Here is an 18,235-nt window from a genome sequence, read left to right as displayed (position 1 = left end):
CATGGAAATGCACATGCAGATTTCAGTGCATGCTTTAAGCACCCATATAGTTAATTTCATTTCAAGAACTGTAGAGCCCCTTGAATAAATTTTCATATGAAATGGCTAGGGAAGTTTTCCTAAGTGGGATCTGGGTAAGTGGCTTGTAGGTTTGTTGAATAATCTGGTCCTGAAATATGTGGAGCATGATGTCATGAGACATGTTATGGGTGGTGAACTGGTAGCCTATGGCCATCCGTCTGCTGCTGTTATAAAACTGTACAAAATGACAAAGGCAAAGACATCAGAATTTTGCAAATTTTTTGTATGGAGAAAAGTAACCTGACAACGAGATCCCCAATAAATCACATTCTTTCTTCTGCTGGAACCCAAGTGTTTAAACTGCCTCGATGGTGCGTGATCCTCTCCAAACCATGTTATTAGGCAATGTTTGGATGGAGAAACAAAATTGAGTGAGCCCTTCAATCTGTACATAAACAAAATGGGAACCTGAGGACAAGATAGCCATGTTTTGCATGTCAGTTAGGAAGTATGCACATATGAATGCACATATGCTGCTTTCAAGAGAAATTTTGGAAGAACTAGGAAAAAAGATGTATGAAGGCAATATTAATAACTCTAGGTTTCAAGGTTGTGATTCCATGCATTGATTTTTAAATGCCACGAGTTCCTCTCTGAATAGAGAATTTAAAGTCTTACTCTTATATATAAGAGTAGTGGAATATGAGAAGAAAGACAACTACAAAATTTGTACTGAGGATTGGGGAGACTCTCATAATTGGTACGTGAAGAGCGGACATTAATTTGAAACAATGACTCAGACAAATTTGTCTTACTGACTTCTAGTGGGATATTTAAGGAAGAAAGAAATGTTAATGTTTTTTAGGAGGATAACATGATGTACGAGACTGAATGAAAGTTTGTCTTGAAATGTGATCTCATCTTTGAGAACAATAAGTCAAAACAAACATAAATATATTAGTAAAATTGTGTAGGGTACCAAACAATCTTGCTATCTAAGCAATTAACACTCCAAGCTTTGATGATCTGAAACTTTTGTCATTAAAAGATCTCCATGATTTGTCGATTCAAGATGGAGGGGCCTCAGAAGTGCTGTAAGTAACTTTGATTTTAGGTGATTGGGCAGCATGTACAAACCCTTTCTGTAAACAGAAGAAAATAGCAGTGTGTCACCAGACTAAGTGAACATGTTCTAACTTCTAGCTTTTTGTGAGATGTCCATGAGAAAAGAGAGATGCACCCCATTCACTCTGAAATTTGCGGATTACTCAGTGTAAGTAACTCCCAATGTCTGTTATAGAGCAAAGCCCACGAGCAGACACATGAGAGCTCTTGCATATTCACAGTAGAGAGATCATGCTATGTTAGAAAAAATGTTTTCTCAGTTGCTCCTTTACATGCTAGAACTCAATAAAAACGGCTTCACATGTAGAGCCTTGACCACAACATTCAAAGGGGTTAAAATAGACTGGGAAACAGCAATTTTGTTGGCTTGGAGAGAATATCCGGCAAATAATGGATATGTAGATACTCTACCGCACACCGTGCCTCACATGTGGTGCGATATATGTTGTTTGTAGAGTAAAACTGGCTTCCAACCTCAAATAATTGATCTTGTATAGTTGAAGGGAAACATGTTGTGTGAACTTTATGCAGGTGTCAATTGATGTATGTAATTGCTTTTGGATGTCAAAGTTCAAAGTACTAGATGACTATTTTTCTTAAAGAAAAATGGAAAGACAAGTCAAGATCCTATATTCCAGACCTTTCACTTTTGTTGAGTACTTGGTATCTGGGTCGAATATAGGGGATACTCAGATTTTCTGAATAATACACAAGTTGAAACCTCATGATCAGCAACAGTTTGGTGTCTTGACTTGTAAATTCAACATGCTTCATGTGTGTAGACCTCATATGGTATGAAGATCATTTTCAGGGGGAGAGTTACTTTTTTTTCTAGTTTGTACCCATAGACCATTTTGTCTGCAGCTTCGTGATGCTTTAAGAATGTTTTAGAGCTCATATTATACTTCAATGGTGTGTTTTTAAACTAGAACATTTGAAAGTGTGTATATTTCTGGATATAAGCATTGTAATATTTTTTGCATCTCTGCTTCATAATAAGCTGACATGATTTGTTTCTCCTATATAAATTAGGCTGAAAATTCGATAGAGAAACAAAGTGATTTGGTTAAGATAAATGAGGTTTCAATCCACAATCTCGAAGCAGAAATACAAAATTATCGAGATTCATCACAAAAACAAGAAAGATTGATTAGTAAATTGGAGAAAGAGCGGCAGAAGTATGGTGCAGAAGCATCTCAAGCTGGTGTCAAGTATATGCAAGTATGTTCATGATTTTTTTTCTATGCTCATTTCTGAAGGTAGATGGTGTGAATCATCTTATGTAAGATGAATGGGGAATACTGAATCTCCTCCTTACAGGCACTTGATGAGGTGAGTGCAAGAGAAGTTACCATCATGGATCTACAAAAGAGAATAGTAGAAGGTGAAAATCGCCTTAAACAGCAGCAAAATCTCTATGAGACAGTTCGGAGTGAAAGGAACCTTCTGAGCAAAAACTTAGTTGATGCCCAAGATGAAATAAATGAACTCAGGAGACGAATTAAAGTCATGAATCATCAGATTGAGCAGATGAAGGAAGAGATCAACACAAAGGAACTTGCGCTTATCAAAGAGCACTTTGACTTCACAAAGGTGATCATCTATATTTTCTCAATGTTGGAGTATCACCTGACCTGTATTATCATTATTCTATTCGCATACCTTGTCAAATAGTACTGTCTACATTTGATTGTAATATTATTTGTTGCCATGTTGCAGGCAGAAATATGACATGGGTAGGATCATACATAACGTCAAGGTTTTATTTAGGTCAAATTGACTAGAATAGCATCAAGTTCAGGTCAAATCTGCTAAAAGTAGCATTACAATTAATATTGAACATCAGAAAATGATATAGCTCATCCTTTGCCTAACAAATGGTAAAGTTTACCAATTTCTTCTGCAATTTCAGTACACAGTGGATGGGTATTTGGGTAGTTCCTGGGATGGATAGATGATAGTGTCACAGGATTATGAACTTTTGCATACCATTCTTATTCAGAAATATATAGAAGCAGCAAAGGTTTTTATATGATTATGTTTGGAAGCATATTTTTGGCTCATAGGGGCCAGCAAAGCCCACAATGTTTGCTGGAGATATGTCACCTACATAGAAATAATTGCAAAAATCTAATCAATTTCATTTTTACTTCAGATGTAGCAATATCAAATGGGTGATTTCGATAGTATTAAAACGAATCTCATTTTCAGAAAGCCCCTTAAGATAAATCTCATTATATGTGAGTGGTTATGCAAGGAAAATTGTAACAGAACGAGAAAGAGAAAATAGCAGAAACATCTGGGAAATACTATTGAAACTTAAAATTTATAAAAAGCAATTATAAGAACAGCAGTTTTGTAAAATTGCTTCCTTCTGTTTGCTGAAAATTAGGTTTTCACAGCTTTTGTAATTATGAATGTTCTTTATCACTAATATAAAGAAATTCCTGCAAGATCCCCAAGTAAAATGTTTCTGATGGAAGTCTTTGTAACAGGTAGAGAAGGAAAGAGAAACACTGAAACAAGAATTGAGCAAAGCTCACCAGGAGATAAAAGAAGGAGAGGCAATCATTGCATCACATAATACAGAAATAGAGAACATGAACCATATTATCAGTGAGGCAGATGATGAGAAATTCAGGCAGAAAAAGGAGCTAGATATCATAAAAAATGAGAGGGACATTCTAGGAACACAGGTGATTGAGAGTGTTAACATTATTAGTATGAGTAATTAAATGAATAGAAATAGAAACTGTTTAATATCTGTCACTTCTGTGAGCAGGTAGCTGCACCCCACAACTGATCTATATCTGCACTAATTTAGTGTTCTGAGTTAAGGTCTTATTCAATGTTTCGTAGCTTACACGAAGAAATGAGGAGCTGGCCCTGCTGTATGAGAAGATAAAGATTCAACAGTCCACTCTTAGTAAAGGACAAGTTCAATACAGATGTCGACTTAATGAGTTGCGTCTTCTCAAAATAAAGCTTACAGAGTTAAAAAGAGAACATGGGGTCCTGCGAGGATCAGTTCAAAACATTCAGGTTCTAAAACGAGAAGTACATAGTTTAGGTCGAGAACTACTGCAAGAGCGTACAAAGGTGCGGCTCCCTGCTCCCGTATGAATCTCAAATATGCTTCAGATGTTAAACAAGTAATCATTGTGATGAAAACTTGGTTACAGGTCAAAGCATTATCAGAAGAGCTGGAAAACCCCTTGAATGTGCACCGCTGGCGCCAACTTGAAGGAAGTGACCCAACTGCTTATGAAATGATTTTGAAAATTCAAACTCTGCAAAAACGGTTGATACTCAAAACTGAACAGGTGTGATCTTGTATTTTCTTTCTTTTCAATGCTTCACAATCATTAATTTGTATAATGCCAATGAAGTTTTGGAAGAACTAGAATACCAAGGTCTACATTCAACATTAAAGGACTATTTCAAGACACCACAGGTAGTGTTAATGGACTTCTCTCTGAGAGATAGCTCCAAAGAGAAGTATGGAAAGCAACCTTTCAGTTTGTTGTGCTCAAGACTGCATGTAATTGTTATACTTAGCATAATAGACAAGTATTATCTCAACGTTACCCCTACTTGGAGAGTGATATATTTGAAGTTAAAGAAGACGACAAACAAAAAATTTGCTCTTTGGAATTTCAGTAGTTTGGGGACTTTCTAATGCTTTCATCTTGTTTGTTGAGACGCTTCAGACGACTGAGCCTCCTTTCTTTTCCCTCAGTGATTTTATCTAAGCATACTTTTCTGAGCGTGCATTTGTCTTATCAAAATGCTTTTTTTGCGGTCTTGTGTAGGTTGTGGAAAAGGATATTTTGATTCAAGAAAAAGAGAAACTTTACGTTGAGCTCAGAAAGATTTTGGCTCGACAACCTGGCCCAGAAGTTTCTGAACAACTGGGGCTGTATGCGAAAACTTTGAAAGAGAAGACCCATCAAATGCAATCAATGACATCAGAACTCCAGATGTATCAGGTCAGACAGCTCTCTATGCACCCATCTCATTACAAGGTTTCACTGTACTCTTGCTTAGAGGTAACATTTTATGGCAAAACATTTAATCCTCAAACATCTTTATGGTGGTGTTGAGTTGTGTTCACACTACATGCTTATTCTTTGTTTAGTTTACAATGTGTCTGGTCTCAACATTTAATCCATCTAGACAATGGGTTTGTCAACCTTGTTGTTGACAAATAAAGTCTATTATCTCCAGACTCCAAAGGTACTCTCGTAAGACACACCTGTAGTACACATAAAACAAGATTTTGTTACTCAAAGATGTACAAAGACACCCTGTGTCCATGAAGATGCAACCTCTTGAGCGAATGTGTGATGGGTACTACGATATTTCAGCTAAAAATTTGTAATCCCATAAATGGCGTATGATTGTGTATTATATAGTAATAATCGGTTGTCTAACTAATTGATCCTGTAGCTGAATCATTGTAGTTGACCGAGTTGGACAATACTATCTTATATTTTTTCACATCACCAACTAGCCATGCAATTCTGATATGAAATACAGCACATTCTACAATTGAAGGGTATAATGCATCTTTGAACCAATCCTAGAGCAGTCGGATTAGAACTGGAAGCATTCTGTTTTTGAATATCTTGTGCACCTTATATATATATCAATGTTTATTCTTATTTGAACTTTGGTGCAGGGTCAAGTGAAGGAGCATTCAGCTGAAATAAAAAGGTTGAATGCAGAACTTGATGGAATAAAGCATAAGCTCTATGAAAAGAAATCAAAAGAACAAAAACAAAAGCAAAAGATCAGAGATGCAAATCAATTAACAGGGCTTAATACAGAGGGTCCATCACATCCGAAAGTTCTAGGTGGTGGATTCAACATGGGGTTATGAAAAATTTTCTTGTTGGTTTTGCTGGCAATCAGAAATTTAAGGTATGATGAAACACAGTTTAATACTCAATGCTTCTGACTTTATTTTCATTTGTTGAATCTGATTATTTTAATATTTCTGATTTTTATCCAACAGGTCTACTGAACTTTGCTTCACCAATCAGCAAACCATTGTACAACATTCTCATACCCAAGATTGGGGTAGGCACCTTTTGTGACATGTTGATCTCATTCAATTAATACTTGATAGAGCCCATACATATGAATGATGAGAATGTCAGAAATCAAATATTTAATTGTTTGACAGTTGAGAGATATCGGTATGTTCTTTGCTATAGAGTGTCATCTAATTTCATGTGTTCCGGGCTGCCACGAACTTTGGATTGCAAAGACACAACAGCATTTTGTCAATACATATTTATATTTATATTTAAGTAATGTATTATTTGTAAATATATATATTTATATATTTAAGGCATTAAGCTATTAGAAAAAGAACAAAAGATATATGAGAGCGAGACAAACAGAGAAAATTCTGCATTTATGGATAACACCCCTAACTGTTATTTTAGAGAGACAATGGGCGCAGCAACTACATGTACAATTTCAAGCCTTAATGAAATCATGGATGCACATGATAAAGTATTATGTTGCCCATGTAATGGTGCATTGTTACTTGTGAGCGTTGTAATTTGTTGGGGGTTTTGTTACTTATGATAGCGTCTTGTCATCACACAGTCCCTTGTGAAATATAGCCCCTTGTGTCAATTTTGTTGTAATGATGTTTACTTTTGAAGTATAGTGAAGTATGATATTTAGGATATGTTGTTGGAGGTTCATACAATTTTACAAAGATAATCTTTGGAAATTTTGGAATTGAAAATCTTTGACAATGTTGGCAACACGTCCTATTTAATGTGCAAGACCACAATTTGGAGTCAATTTTGAATTTTATTTATTTGCTACACCAAGCGAGACATGCTCAACTTTAACAACTTTGTCAATACACATTTCGTAATAGCAATTTACTTAGAAGATGAACTCCAGGTGTATGGTATAATTTCGAAAGACAGACTCTCGGTCAACCAACACATTGTATTGTACCTTCCAATGATTCAGAGAGGACCATTAGCTCTTTTTCAGGATTTCCCACAGAGTAAACAAGTTTTTGCTTGGTTCATAGTAAATAGCTCCCAAATCATGACTATTCGATCAATTAATCTATTTCACGGTGAAATTAATCTATTTCAAGATATTACATTGGTGAATCATTTGACCTCAACTAAACCATGGTGACATTATTGAAAACTTTTTGAATCTTAATAAATAGGCTTTACAGGAGTAATTCTAATATATGGGCACGACTCATTTCTCACGTATCATCAACAAACCAATCAACAGCATTATACATGAAATGCAACAAGAAATTATAGTGAATGGTAGATAACTTATTCTACAAGAATGATGTGTTTAGTGTATCTAATATAAAAATCTGTTGAAGTGAAATCTGAATGCAGAATCCTTAGTATAACTGCAACTTCCAGACTAACATGGGTACTGCGTTTTAGCCAAAAATAAGAACCAAAAACTTTTTTGACATGGCGGTTTTAACGTCTCAACCTCATAGCTCAACAAACAACTAAACAAGTTTTTAACAATGCTGATATCTTACATACAACGAGGATGGGGACTTTCCATTCCGACATCCCCACAGAAAACTAAGCACGCCTGAGTTTGTGAATAACATGATTTATGCTACTGAAGTAGTTCTATAATCATCACAACAAACTGGTTCAACTTAATTTAAAAAAATATATCCAGAAATGCGTCCTACTCCCTTCATTAGGAGATCTCTCCTACTGAACTTTGAAGTATAGAAAACATTACCAGATAGAAACTCAGCAGAATTGAATGGCAAAGATGTGAACAAGTATTGTTGGTTCCTTCAGAAAATTGTCACAATCAAGTCGACATATATTGGTCACAGGTCTGCAAAGCCTGAGCAGCAAAATATCTCACATCAACATCTGGATCCTCACTTAGCTCTATCAGACAAGGCCGAATGCTTTGCTCCACAACCTATAGAAGAGAAGAGCAATGATGTAGTATCCAGTTCAATTGTTGCAAAACAATCCAACCAAAAGTAAATAAATCCGCAAGTTTCTGAGAGATTGTTTTAGAGTTAGGCGAACAAATGAAATGAATACAGTAAATCAGCTTCTGTATAGAACATGTGCATACATAGATAGCAGTACACATATTTTGGCAGCTAACTGTTATGCACATCTTTCTTCATATCAAAGAAATTAGGATTTGCTTTGAGTGAGATTGCTTCTCTCATACAAATCCGCAATGTAATTGGGATGAAATAATGAGGTTTGATTTGTATGAGAAACAACCCAATTAAAACAAAAATGCAATGATGCTTTCAGAACAAAAATGAGTGGTCCTCAATCATAATATACATAATACACATGCATCTCTCTATGTTCCTTGCAGATCTATACTTGTGTTTCACGGCCACTGATCACAAACAATAAATACTTGTGCATAAACCGTACAAAGCCCAATAAGAAAAATCAATATTAATCAAGTTTGAATTGAAAAATGAGGAGTTACCGTCGCATCCACAACAGACGTCAAAGCTTGTAAAACTTTAGCCACATTAAATTTGATGTTTGGCACCCTACAGTAATGCCATAAACTGTGAGTCAAACTCAAATCGAAATTTGCGGAAAACGAGAACTAAACTCTTTGCTCACTAATCCAGATATCCTAACTTATTCTCCATGAAGCTACATTCTTTCTATCATTTTTGAGCTCTTCGACTATAGTCACAGAACAGTTCGAAAATCTGTCCATTTTGGGAGGAATGTAGAGTCCAATACAACCCCTACAGTTTTTTTGAAAAAGAAGTTATTGGCATACCTATCCTTTGCAGCCTCAATGACCACAGGAAGCATAGTTTGACATGTTACTTCAGCTCCCATCACTGGAGCAAGTAGTGATATAGCATTTAAAATAGTCATTCGATATAGATAATGACCATTATTAATCATCTCAAGAACCTGGCAAAAGAAGAACCTGTAGTTAAGCAGTACAGATTTCTGCAGGTAATGCTACTCAGACAGACATGAAAATTTTGTACCAATACATATATTTTGAACTCACTTCAATAACAACCTTTTAACTTGTGTGCTTACAGGTAAAACAATAGAAGTAGCACACTGATTGTTATCTTGCATATAGTTGAGCGACTCAATTGAAACAGCAGTGAAATGAGGTTTAAAATGCTAAGGATCATTGAAATGAAAATTACACAAGTAAAAGATGGAATGCCTCTAGAAACAATACCTGGGGAACAATGTGTTGCATAGCCCATTCAGGCCCAAATTCCTCTGCTAGCCTTTTAAGATTATTAGCAGCAGCTTCTCTTATGGAAAATACCTGCATGTTGATTTTGTATCCTTCAATACTGATAGATAAGTATATAAAACAGTGTGTATGTCTGTACAAAAAAGAGTACATGAATGATAACAATGGAACATAAGGTGTCTATATGATCCCATAACACAAGGTGGTGAGAAATAAAAGTTCCATAATCTAGCTTGTGGCGATATGCCCAGGGTAGTACAATGATAAAATGAATACAATGATGAAATGAAACCACAATATACCTAGCTTCAGCATGCAATGATCTATGGACAAAGAATGAAATATCCAGGTGAACATGGTGTGAATATGGCTGACAGGTAGCTTCCCATAGTACAAGGTGATGAGAAACAACTCCCTGATATAGCTTGTGGTGATATGGCCAGGGTAGCACAATGATAAAATGAATGCAATTATGAGAGAAAACCACAATATACCTAGTTTCAGCCTGTAATAATCCGTGGACAAAGAATGATATATACAGGTGTGAACATGGTGTGATTATTGCTGACAGGTAGCCTCCCACAAGAACTGCATCAGAAGCTGTTCCCGACATTGACAAGATGGCAATGTGCACTCATATAATCTCTCTTAATCATGCCTTCATGCCTTTCAACTGGAAGCTTCATAGGCATAGTCTGTTGACGCTCTTTGAGGATGTTCCAGTTACCCATACTTGTATAGTCTCTCCTACTGCTTGCTTAGATCATAAGCTCCAGAAGAGCTCATCATCGTATCTTCGACTTTGGGGAATAGTCCCAGGGCAAGAATACATCTAACAATGGATGATGTAAGGACATAGATGCTATTTGGGTGGTGACTGTGGAAAAGAAGACAATAATATACATGGCCAATGCCACATAATAGAGAATGAGATGGTGCTGGGAACCTAATCTAAGTACATGGCATCCTGGAGACTAGCATGAATCATATTTGGCAAGGTTCTCACAGAATCATCATCTGTGATGGTGCATACAATCTCGGGATTTTTTAATCAAGGATGTGCATGAGTGGTGACCAGCTTTAGCATTGAAATTCCCATAAGGAAGACGTCCCCAAAGGTGAAATACTCCACATACCCTCTGCCAAGCATGGGTATGGGACACCTTCGCTCCGCCCACTTCCTTCTATGTCATAGCAAATCTAGAGCATGAGGCAAAATCATGTAATGCAATGTATAAAGTTTGATCCTCTGCAAGCGCTAGATTGGTTCGCAAGAAACTTGCAATTGGTTTATGAGCAACAAGTCATATCCATTTGACTTACTCTCTAAAGAGAATGGCCAGACTGTATGAATTGTTCCACCATGTACAATTTCACCGGGATCAAGGTCTGATTCTCACTGAAAACCATGTACCCTGAGTAGGCCTCTCTGGAGGCTCTCATCCATCTCTTTTGAGAAATATGATATCTCAACCACCCATCACATCCATGAGTCACTCTGAATCCATCCATTAGATCTTCGTTGCAGTCCTAAACATCAACCTGATGCTCCTAGTTTTGTGTTCCACAGGCCAGGAGTTCCTATGTGATGAGTTTCCATCAATGACGAATCCCTATCACGGTAGTTGGTTCTCTTCCCTTATGTTCTCGGTCCACTTCAGGCATGCAGACTCTCCTAAGAGTGACATTGAATTTGGTGAGGTTATCATCAAGGTAAACAAGCAGCCCTTTAAGGCCAAGTGGGATCATTTGCTTGGGATTGAGGTACTTCTTACCTCTTCGGATCAAGGTTGTTAGGTACGTTAGATACGGTACGGATACCATACGTATATAACATATTAATACGCGTATAGTACCTCCCAATTTAAAAATACGTTAAATACGTTTTTTAATATGTTAATACTTATAAAATACGTATAGTACGTTAAATACTTCTAGAATTTGAAAAATTATTTATCTTTCTAAAAAATATTTATAATATTGTAAAAAGCATCTATGTTTACACACTTTTGTGATGTACATTATAGTTCTATATCCTAAAACGCATATAAGACATTTGAACATTTCACATCCTAAAATACTTATAATATGGATGTCGACATTCACTTATTCTATAAATCAATGTAAGTGTGTATCGCGATGTTCTACTTCAAATTGTAATTATTTACGATTATGCCTTCATAGATTGAGGAATCATCTACGATTATTACACTCAAGATAGGTTTCTGTCGTCTTTTCTCTCTTCTTCTACTTCTTCTATCTTCTATGATTATCACACTCAGAGTCAGGATAGGTTTCTGTCTTCTTTTCTCTCTTTTTCTTCTTTTTCTTCTTTTTCTTTTTCTTCTTCTTCGTCCATCATCATCTCTTTTGTTCTTCTTTTTGCTTCTTTTTCACTAAAATCTTTTTTTTCTATTGCTTTTTGTTGGGATTTTTCTTCTTATAAATACATATTATACCTGTTTTTTCAAATGTACGTTAAATATTGTATTGGACAAATATACATAATCTTTGACTGAACAACATTGAGGTATAGTACGTACTATACAAATTATGAGCTACTACACGTATTTAAATGTTAAATACGGGTACATAAACAACCATACTTCGGATGGAAATTGGAGGATGAGGGATTCTGCCTAGCTTTACGTGCTTTTCAACAAATAGAAACAGATCTCCATTCACATGGCCAGGTTACATGTGTGCTTCTCCACCACCTACCTACCTGAGGCGTATATATGTTCTCAACAATCCTAGTGACCCCAATGTTAAATTGACAGACATGTCACATTCTTCTTGGTTAGTGCGTACAATAGCCTTGGTTAGTTTCCTCTTTTTGTGCAACAAACTTGGTTTCTTGATTGTTATTTTCGATTCCTCTTTCTCAATCTCAATCCAATCCTTCTTGAGCTCCCCTTTGATATCTCTCTATCATCACATTTGTGTAAGTTCATGTATTCAATGTTGAATAATTGAAGCTCTTTCTAAATAATACCTTGGCATATGCATGTGGGTTGGAGCTCTTTTCCAAGTTCTTGATTTTTTTTCTCAAGAATGTATGTGCACTTTCCAGAGCAATAACCTTACAAGTCTAACACATTGAGTGCAGAGCCACTATGTTTCTTGTTCATGTCTTCTACTTTTGAGAGTTTCCTTGACTTTTCTTGTCATCCTAGAGGAAAGTTTAATTGAAGATTAACAATGAAGATGGGAAAAAGACATGGACAGGGGGAATAGGGCTCAATATCACTTCAGAGAGAAGAAGGGCAAGTGACCATACATCTGGTTTGGCTGTTCTAGTTAGTTTTGGACAATTACAAGGATCTCTTCTACGTTTTGGTCTGTTCAAGTGAGTTGGAGTATCAAATGATATATTTGAGACAAAACCTCTACTGAAACTAAACATCATTCGAATATATTTGACAGAACATAGGATTATTTCAATTGGAGAAATAGTCTCTTATTTTCCTTTAAGCAGAAGCTTACCTGATCACCAAGCCACTGCATGCATAAGGCTCCAAGTTTATCATCAAAGAAATCAACGCCCAATTGGCTTGCTAACAGAGGAATATACTCAATTATTGCAAGTCGAACTCGCCAATGCTTGTCTTCTGCCAGTTCTACAATTGCAGGTAGAAGAGACTGTGAAAGCAAATCAATACCAATAACCTGCACACAAGAACAGCTGCCATTTAACCCTCAATTTTCTTTGATAGTTATTCATACAATGTTTAGTACCAAAGTTGAGCAAACATATAAACTCTCAGGTTTTCAAACATTGCTCGACTCTCATCATTGAATATAAACCATTGCAAAGTAGCATATTCTAAGCTTTATCATTACTGTACAAATATGTCTGACACAATACTGTGTACATTGAGAGAGAGAGAGAGAGATGAAATGAACAAAAATTGACGTAGTTAAAAACAAAAAATTTAGATCCTGGTTTTAAAATCCATACCTGATTAACTTGGTCAAGCTTGCTAATTATATTCAACCGCACATCCGGAAATTCATCTTTCAAGAGTGAAAGAAAGATAGGCAGCAGTTGCTCAATTGTGGCTTCCTAAAAGAAAAGTATCACACAAAAAGAATATAAAACAGAAGATCCGGTAAGGCAAGCCAAAAGATGTCAAGAAATAACCATACTTTCCCTAGAATAGGAGCCATGCCCATGATGACTGATGCAAGGGCAGCCCGGACATGTTGTGATGAGTCAGATGCCAAGTCCTATCATTGATATGTACAATATTTAAAGTCGATTATGAGGTTTCAAAACAATTCTCTTAACATAACATAAAAGAGTTTGGCTTACCTTAACACAGGGGAGTATAGATTGAATTGCAAGTGGAAAGCTCACAATCTTGCAGAACTTGGTCACCTTTCCAGCAGCAGCAATTCTTACTTCAGCCTCATTGTCACGGAGCAAGCGTACATAAGCTGGTACTAGTTCAGCCCTGACACATGAGCCAAATAAGAATGTTTATGGTTAACTGAAAAGAGTGTGCTAAACATTCATTAAAACTACACTAAACAAACTCACTAACATTGTTGATTCGGGACCCACTGCCTCACAGAGGTCATACAACTGATTGGCAACCATGTATCGCACCCTCCATGATTTATCCTGATATAGTCATGCATAAGGAAACATCCACCCCATAAACATACGACAAAATCAATGTCTGATGAAGTTAAATATTATGTTATAGATATACACACAAACCTGAGAAAAACTGATTATAACAGGTAGAATGCTTGCAACACAATCCTGTGGTTCCAAAAGCTTGCCTAATGCAGCACACCCCTCGACTGCAAGAATCCTTACAGAATCCTGAACTGCAAGTCATTAGAATTTGTAAGACATATAATAGCAAAGTAGCAGTAGTACGATAAAACTTAGGATTCGAACACTCCAGTTTCATTCAGAATGCAGATTCATGTGAACAAAAAGTACCATCTTGAGTCAAGTCCCTAAAAAAGGACAGGATCTCTGACTTGAGATATGACGGCTCAACAGTCGCAGCAAATTTGCCCAGATTTGAGGCAGCTGATCGTCTCACCATTGGCAAATCATCATGACAAAGTTGATTGTATACTGCTCGTAAATCAGAACGAAGCACTTCTCTAGCACTCGGATATGCAATATGAAAGAGCCCACAAGCAGATACACGTGCTGTGAACCATTCACCAGCCCCAAGCCTCTACACAGGGAATTACAGTAGTACACAACTTGGTGAGTCGGTAGAGGTTTCCAGATAAATGCATTTTTCACTATATATACATACATACATATATATATATATATATATCATTTTATTTGCTAAATGCAAAGTGAGAGAGAACATCACAAAACTCAATTAGAACGGAAAAGGTTAGGAAAACCTTGAGTATTTCATTATTTTCCCTATATTTTCCAGATAAATGCATTTTTCACTATATATATATATATATATATCATTTTATTTGCTAAATGCAATGTGAGAGAGAACATCACAAAATTCAATTAGAACGGAAAAGGTTAGGAAAACCTTGAGTATTTCATTAGGAAAAGGCCTCTAGATGGTATGTGGCGAAACAATACACAGTCAAGGGCAGAGAATAAAGAAAACTCAGGGCATTTTGAAGCTTTTCTCATTAAAACTGGAGAGATCAATATCTACCTTCACCAGTGGAACAAACCATTCAGCTAAATCTCCCTCTTTCATTTGAGATCCAATCCGGCATAGAGATTCCACAGCCTTGTCTCTAACAACTGTTTCTTCTACAGTGCAAAGTGTTTCGAGAGGAGATAACAGGACATGTGCATACTCTACACCACCAACATAAGGAATAAATGCACCTAGCTCTTCAGCCATAGCCAGTAGAACTTCATCATCATCATCATTATTTTCATTTAGAAAGGGAATCAACTCTTTTCTTGTCCTCTCCTCTCCAAGAGCTCGGGCAATGGTGGATAAACGTCGTATAGAATTAAGTCGCAATTGAATGTCATCATTCTTCAATTCATCAATAAGAATTGCTATTGGATACAACGGTTCGTCGACCATGGCCATTTACTTCCCTGAAATCAATGGAGTTAATTATTGTGACGAAGAAATCATTACTAAAAACTGGACTTCAGTGCAATGAGAAAAGGAATACTTACTGAAACGTTCACACTGCCTTCCTCAGTTTACTTAAATAATCTACAGTAAATTTATGCTACAATCTGCAAAAAGGAAATGTGCACATCAAAATTTGAACCAAATGTAGCACAAGCAAAAAAGCAGAAGAAGGGTGTCAACATATACAACAAAGAAAGTACATTATGGTTTGCCTACCGTAAGAATGGCTACCTATCATATAGGGGGTCATTACAGATTGAACAGAAATACATCCATTGAAAACATATAAGGAAAGGGATTCTTAATCTCATACTTTGCAATCTACAGATAGAATCAAGACATCTTATTAACATTGACATGGAGGAAATTTGTTATCTGATTCATTGGGTTAATTAATTGATTAAGAGAGTTCCATCCCAACACTCTAGCATTAAATTTGTGTTCATTACTGACGTTCATTGGATTATTAGTTTATTAGAGAAGTTTGTTACTAATATTCTTGCATGAATTTGTGTTAATTAGTCATGTTCATTTGGTTATTATAAAAGCTGCAGATTCTGGTCCTAACACTGTTGGCCGGTCCGGACAGCCAAGGTGTGAAAAAGGGCCAGGCCATACGGACAAGCGCAGGTCGAAACCAATACGGGTGGGGCCGGACAGGTGGCTGACACAAGGGGAGCTTATGTAACTTATGTAAATGATTAGATGGAATAGTAACGGTTTTATGTTCTTGACGTAACTGGCCAAGCTCCCTATAAAAAGAGACATGTAGTCTTGTAAAATGGTTACCGGTTGTATTGAGTCAGTCTTCTAATAGAATCTCTGTTTGCTTATACTTGGTCTCTGGGTTCTGAGAGACTCTTTTAAAACTGTGTACTGTAATTAACCAATCAGTGTAGCCGGCTCAGATCTTGTGTTCAAGCGCATACTATAGTCCGATCAGGTATAGTTCTGTGTGGAGGTACCTTTATACATCTGTGTGTAGCATTGCACTGCCAAGTGTGACCAGTCAGTATTTCCCATCCTTCAACCACAATACCTTGATCAGGATACCTAGGCAGTGAGTATCCGAGCCCGTGTTGCTCAGGAGCAGCAACAAACACTCTTGCACAATTGTTCACCATGTTAAAATAATCCCATACCTAAGGACACCACTCACCCTGGTTCCTATTATCAAGGTCTTCGATTGCCCGGGATGTTTTTCCTTCAGTTACCCAATGTAAATTGTCTTAAAGATTGTTTTCCTTCAGTTATCTTCTATGAGTCCCCTGTACTGGAGAGGGCACTTCTCAATAAATTGATGTAGAAGGAGCTGATGCATTGACAGATAGTATTATCTAGTCTTACAACAATCATAAAAATGTAGATCACTTCCATTCCCATGGTATGCAAATGAAAATAACTGACGTTCTTGAGGGGATAAATAAGGCTTTGGAAACAGCCTATATGCATTCATAGAATGAAAACATAATAATAATCAAGCCAGGATATGAAGTGTTTTTTGGGGGTTTTCTTGAGTTGATCAAACTGAGGTGTCCTTTTATGAAAATTTTGCATTTTTTCAATACCTAAATAAGCTACTAGCTGATCCATAGATCCTTACATAAACCACAGAAATTACGTCTAATGAAGAAAACTCGTGCCTTTCCAAACGGCATAGAGATAATCAAGAATTTCTGTTCCCACAGACTGAAAACAACAGGAGAAAAACTCCTTTCAAGCAGTATCGACCTAGCTGATGAGCTGCTAGCTGATACATAAATCTATGAAAATAGATAGAACCATACATACTCTCAGATATCATAGAGATAACAAATAGTTTCTATTCCACATCCGGACAGTAGCTACAGATCCCTTAAGGAAAAAGAGGATCTTTATAAAACATCGCTATACGCACTTCTGCTCGTTTCAACATGAGCTTGCCTACACGCGTTAAAGAATGACCTATATCCTCGAGAATTTCAAAAAGTCCCATGTCTCTCTTCGTCGAGGATATGACAATTTCCACGAAGACAAGGGGAGCGGGAGGGGAAAAAATAAGAAGACGGATGGATGGATGGAAGTTTTAGGTGTGTGGGAAGAAGCGAGAATCCACGGGGTAGCAGAGAAACGGAGACGGAAAGAAGACGAACATACCTGATCTGCTAGACGAAGCTTCGCGACCTCGCTCTGTCTGTCTGTCTGTCTGTCTGTTGTTTTTCTGTCTCTGAAACACACAGAGAAGTGGAACGATGGATGCAGGCCTCGATTCAACAGAGTTGGGAATTTTCACTCTCTCTCTCTCTCTCTCTCTCTCTCCTTCCAAAACTTTCACGAAATTCCCGAACTACCCTCGCCTCGCCTGCCTCGTGTGTCTGCTTCACAATATATACATATTATGTACGTATGTACATATATGTATGTATATGTATAACAGTATATCATATATGTATATATGTCCTCCCTCTCGTTTTTCAATAGTGCGTGCGCTATTGAAGAAAACATACACAGAGAGCTGAGCTCTCAGAAGACCATTATGCGTTTTGTCATGGGTTTGGCTTAGAGGGTTCCGCAATAAAAATAACACGAAAGTTTACTCAACTACCCCTACCCATGTTTTTGAAACATCCACACCATAGGACCATTTTCACCCTCTTCTTGCTGACATGCCCATAGGAAAAAGCAGTTGCTTGAAAAACGTAAATGGCTTGCCTGTATTTTGCTGCTTCGCCTCGTTGACTTCGAGT

The 18,235-nt window shown here is 36.9% G+C and overlaps 2 protein-coding genes across 2 annotated transcripts; one reads left to right on the top strand and one right to left on the bottom strand.

The window, feature by feature from the left end:
- The first annotated feature begins 1,962 nt into the window (after positions 1-1,962).
- LOC147848142 (cilia- and flagella-associated protein 58-like) lies at positions 1,963-6,070 on the top strand. The gene is made up of 7 exons (XM_087338643.1): positions 1,963-2,367; positions 2,467-2,739; positions 3,642-3,842; positions 4,006-4,245; positions 4,329-4,469; positions 4,959-5,135; positions 5,828-6,070. The coding sequence occupies exons 1-7, from the start codon at positions 2,362-2,364 to the stop codon at positions 6,026-6,028; spliced, it is 1,239 nt and encodes a 412-aa protein (XP_087194769.1). The 5' UTR covers positions 1,963-2,361; the 3' UTR covers positions 6,029-6,070.
- A 1,583-nt stretch (positions 6,071-7,653) lies between these two features.
- Positions 7,654-17,757, bottom strand: LOC147848141 (uncharacterized). The gene is made up of 14 exons (XM_087338645.1): positions 17,646-17,757; positions 15,551-15,613; positions 15,066-15,466; positions 14,360-14,606; positions 14,129-14,241; positions 13,950-14,029; positions 13,718-13,859; positions 13,552-13,632; positions 13,364-13,468; positions 12,889-13,071; positions 9,382-9,474; positions 8,956-9,095; positions 8,647-8,713; positions 7,654-8,106 (listed from the first exon to the last, which is right to left on the bottom strand). Exons 3-14 carry the CDS (start codon positions 15,456-15,458, stop codon positions 7,990-7,992), a joined length of 1,761 nt encoding a protein of 586 aa, XP_087194771.1. The 5' UTR covers positions 15,459-15,466; positions 15,551-15,613; positions 17,646-17,757; the 3' UTR covers positions 7,654-7,989.
- Between the last annotated feature and the right edge of the window lie 478 nt (positions 17,758-18,235).

This window comes from Azolla caroliniana, unplaced genomic scaffold, assembly GCF_043228905.1.
Source record: "Azolla caroliniana isolate FFs.n. ecotype wild unplaced genomic scaffold, voAzoCaro1.0.p SCAF_497, whole genome shotgun sequence".
In the NCBI taxonomy this organism is placed as follows: Eukaryota; Viridiplantae; Streptophyta; class Polypodiopsida; order Salviniales; family Salviniaceae; genus Azolla; species Azolla caroliniana.
Note: the sequence above shows the minus strand (reverse complement) of the source record. Positions and strands in the feature narration are given on the sequence as shown.

What these genes read in the sequence shown, in the direction of transcription:
- LOC147848142 (XM_087338643.1), top strand. An exon ending in TGATACTCAAAACTGAACAG is followed by an intron (nt 4,470 to 4,958) that starts GTGTGATCTTGT and finishes GGTCTTGTGTAG; the next exon opens with GTTGTGGAAAAGGATATTTT. An exon ending in CAGAACTCCAGATGTATCAG is followed by an intron (nt 5,136 to 5,827) that starts GTCAGACAGCTC and finishes ACTTTGGTGCAG; the next exon opens with GGTCAAGTGAAGGAGCATTC.
- LOC147848141 (XM_087338645.1), bottom strand. Translation starts at nt 15,458, where the DNA reads ATGGCCATGGTCGACGAACCGTTGTATCCAATAGCAATTCTTATTGAT. An exon ending in TGCAGTGGCTTGGTGATCAG is followed by an intron (nt 9,475 to 12,888) that starts GTAAGCTTCTGC and finishes ATCAACATGCAG; the next exon opens with GTATTTTCCATAAGAGAAGC. An exon ending in CGTCTGTTGTGGATGCGACG is followed by an intron (nt 8,107 to 8,646) that starts GTAACTCCTCAT and finishes TCTCTTCTATAG; the next exon opens with GTTGTGGAGCAAAGCATTCG.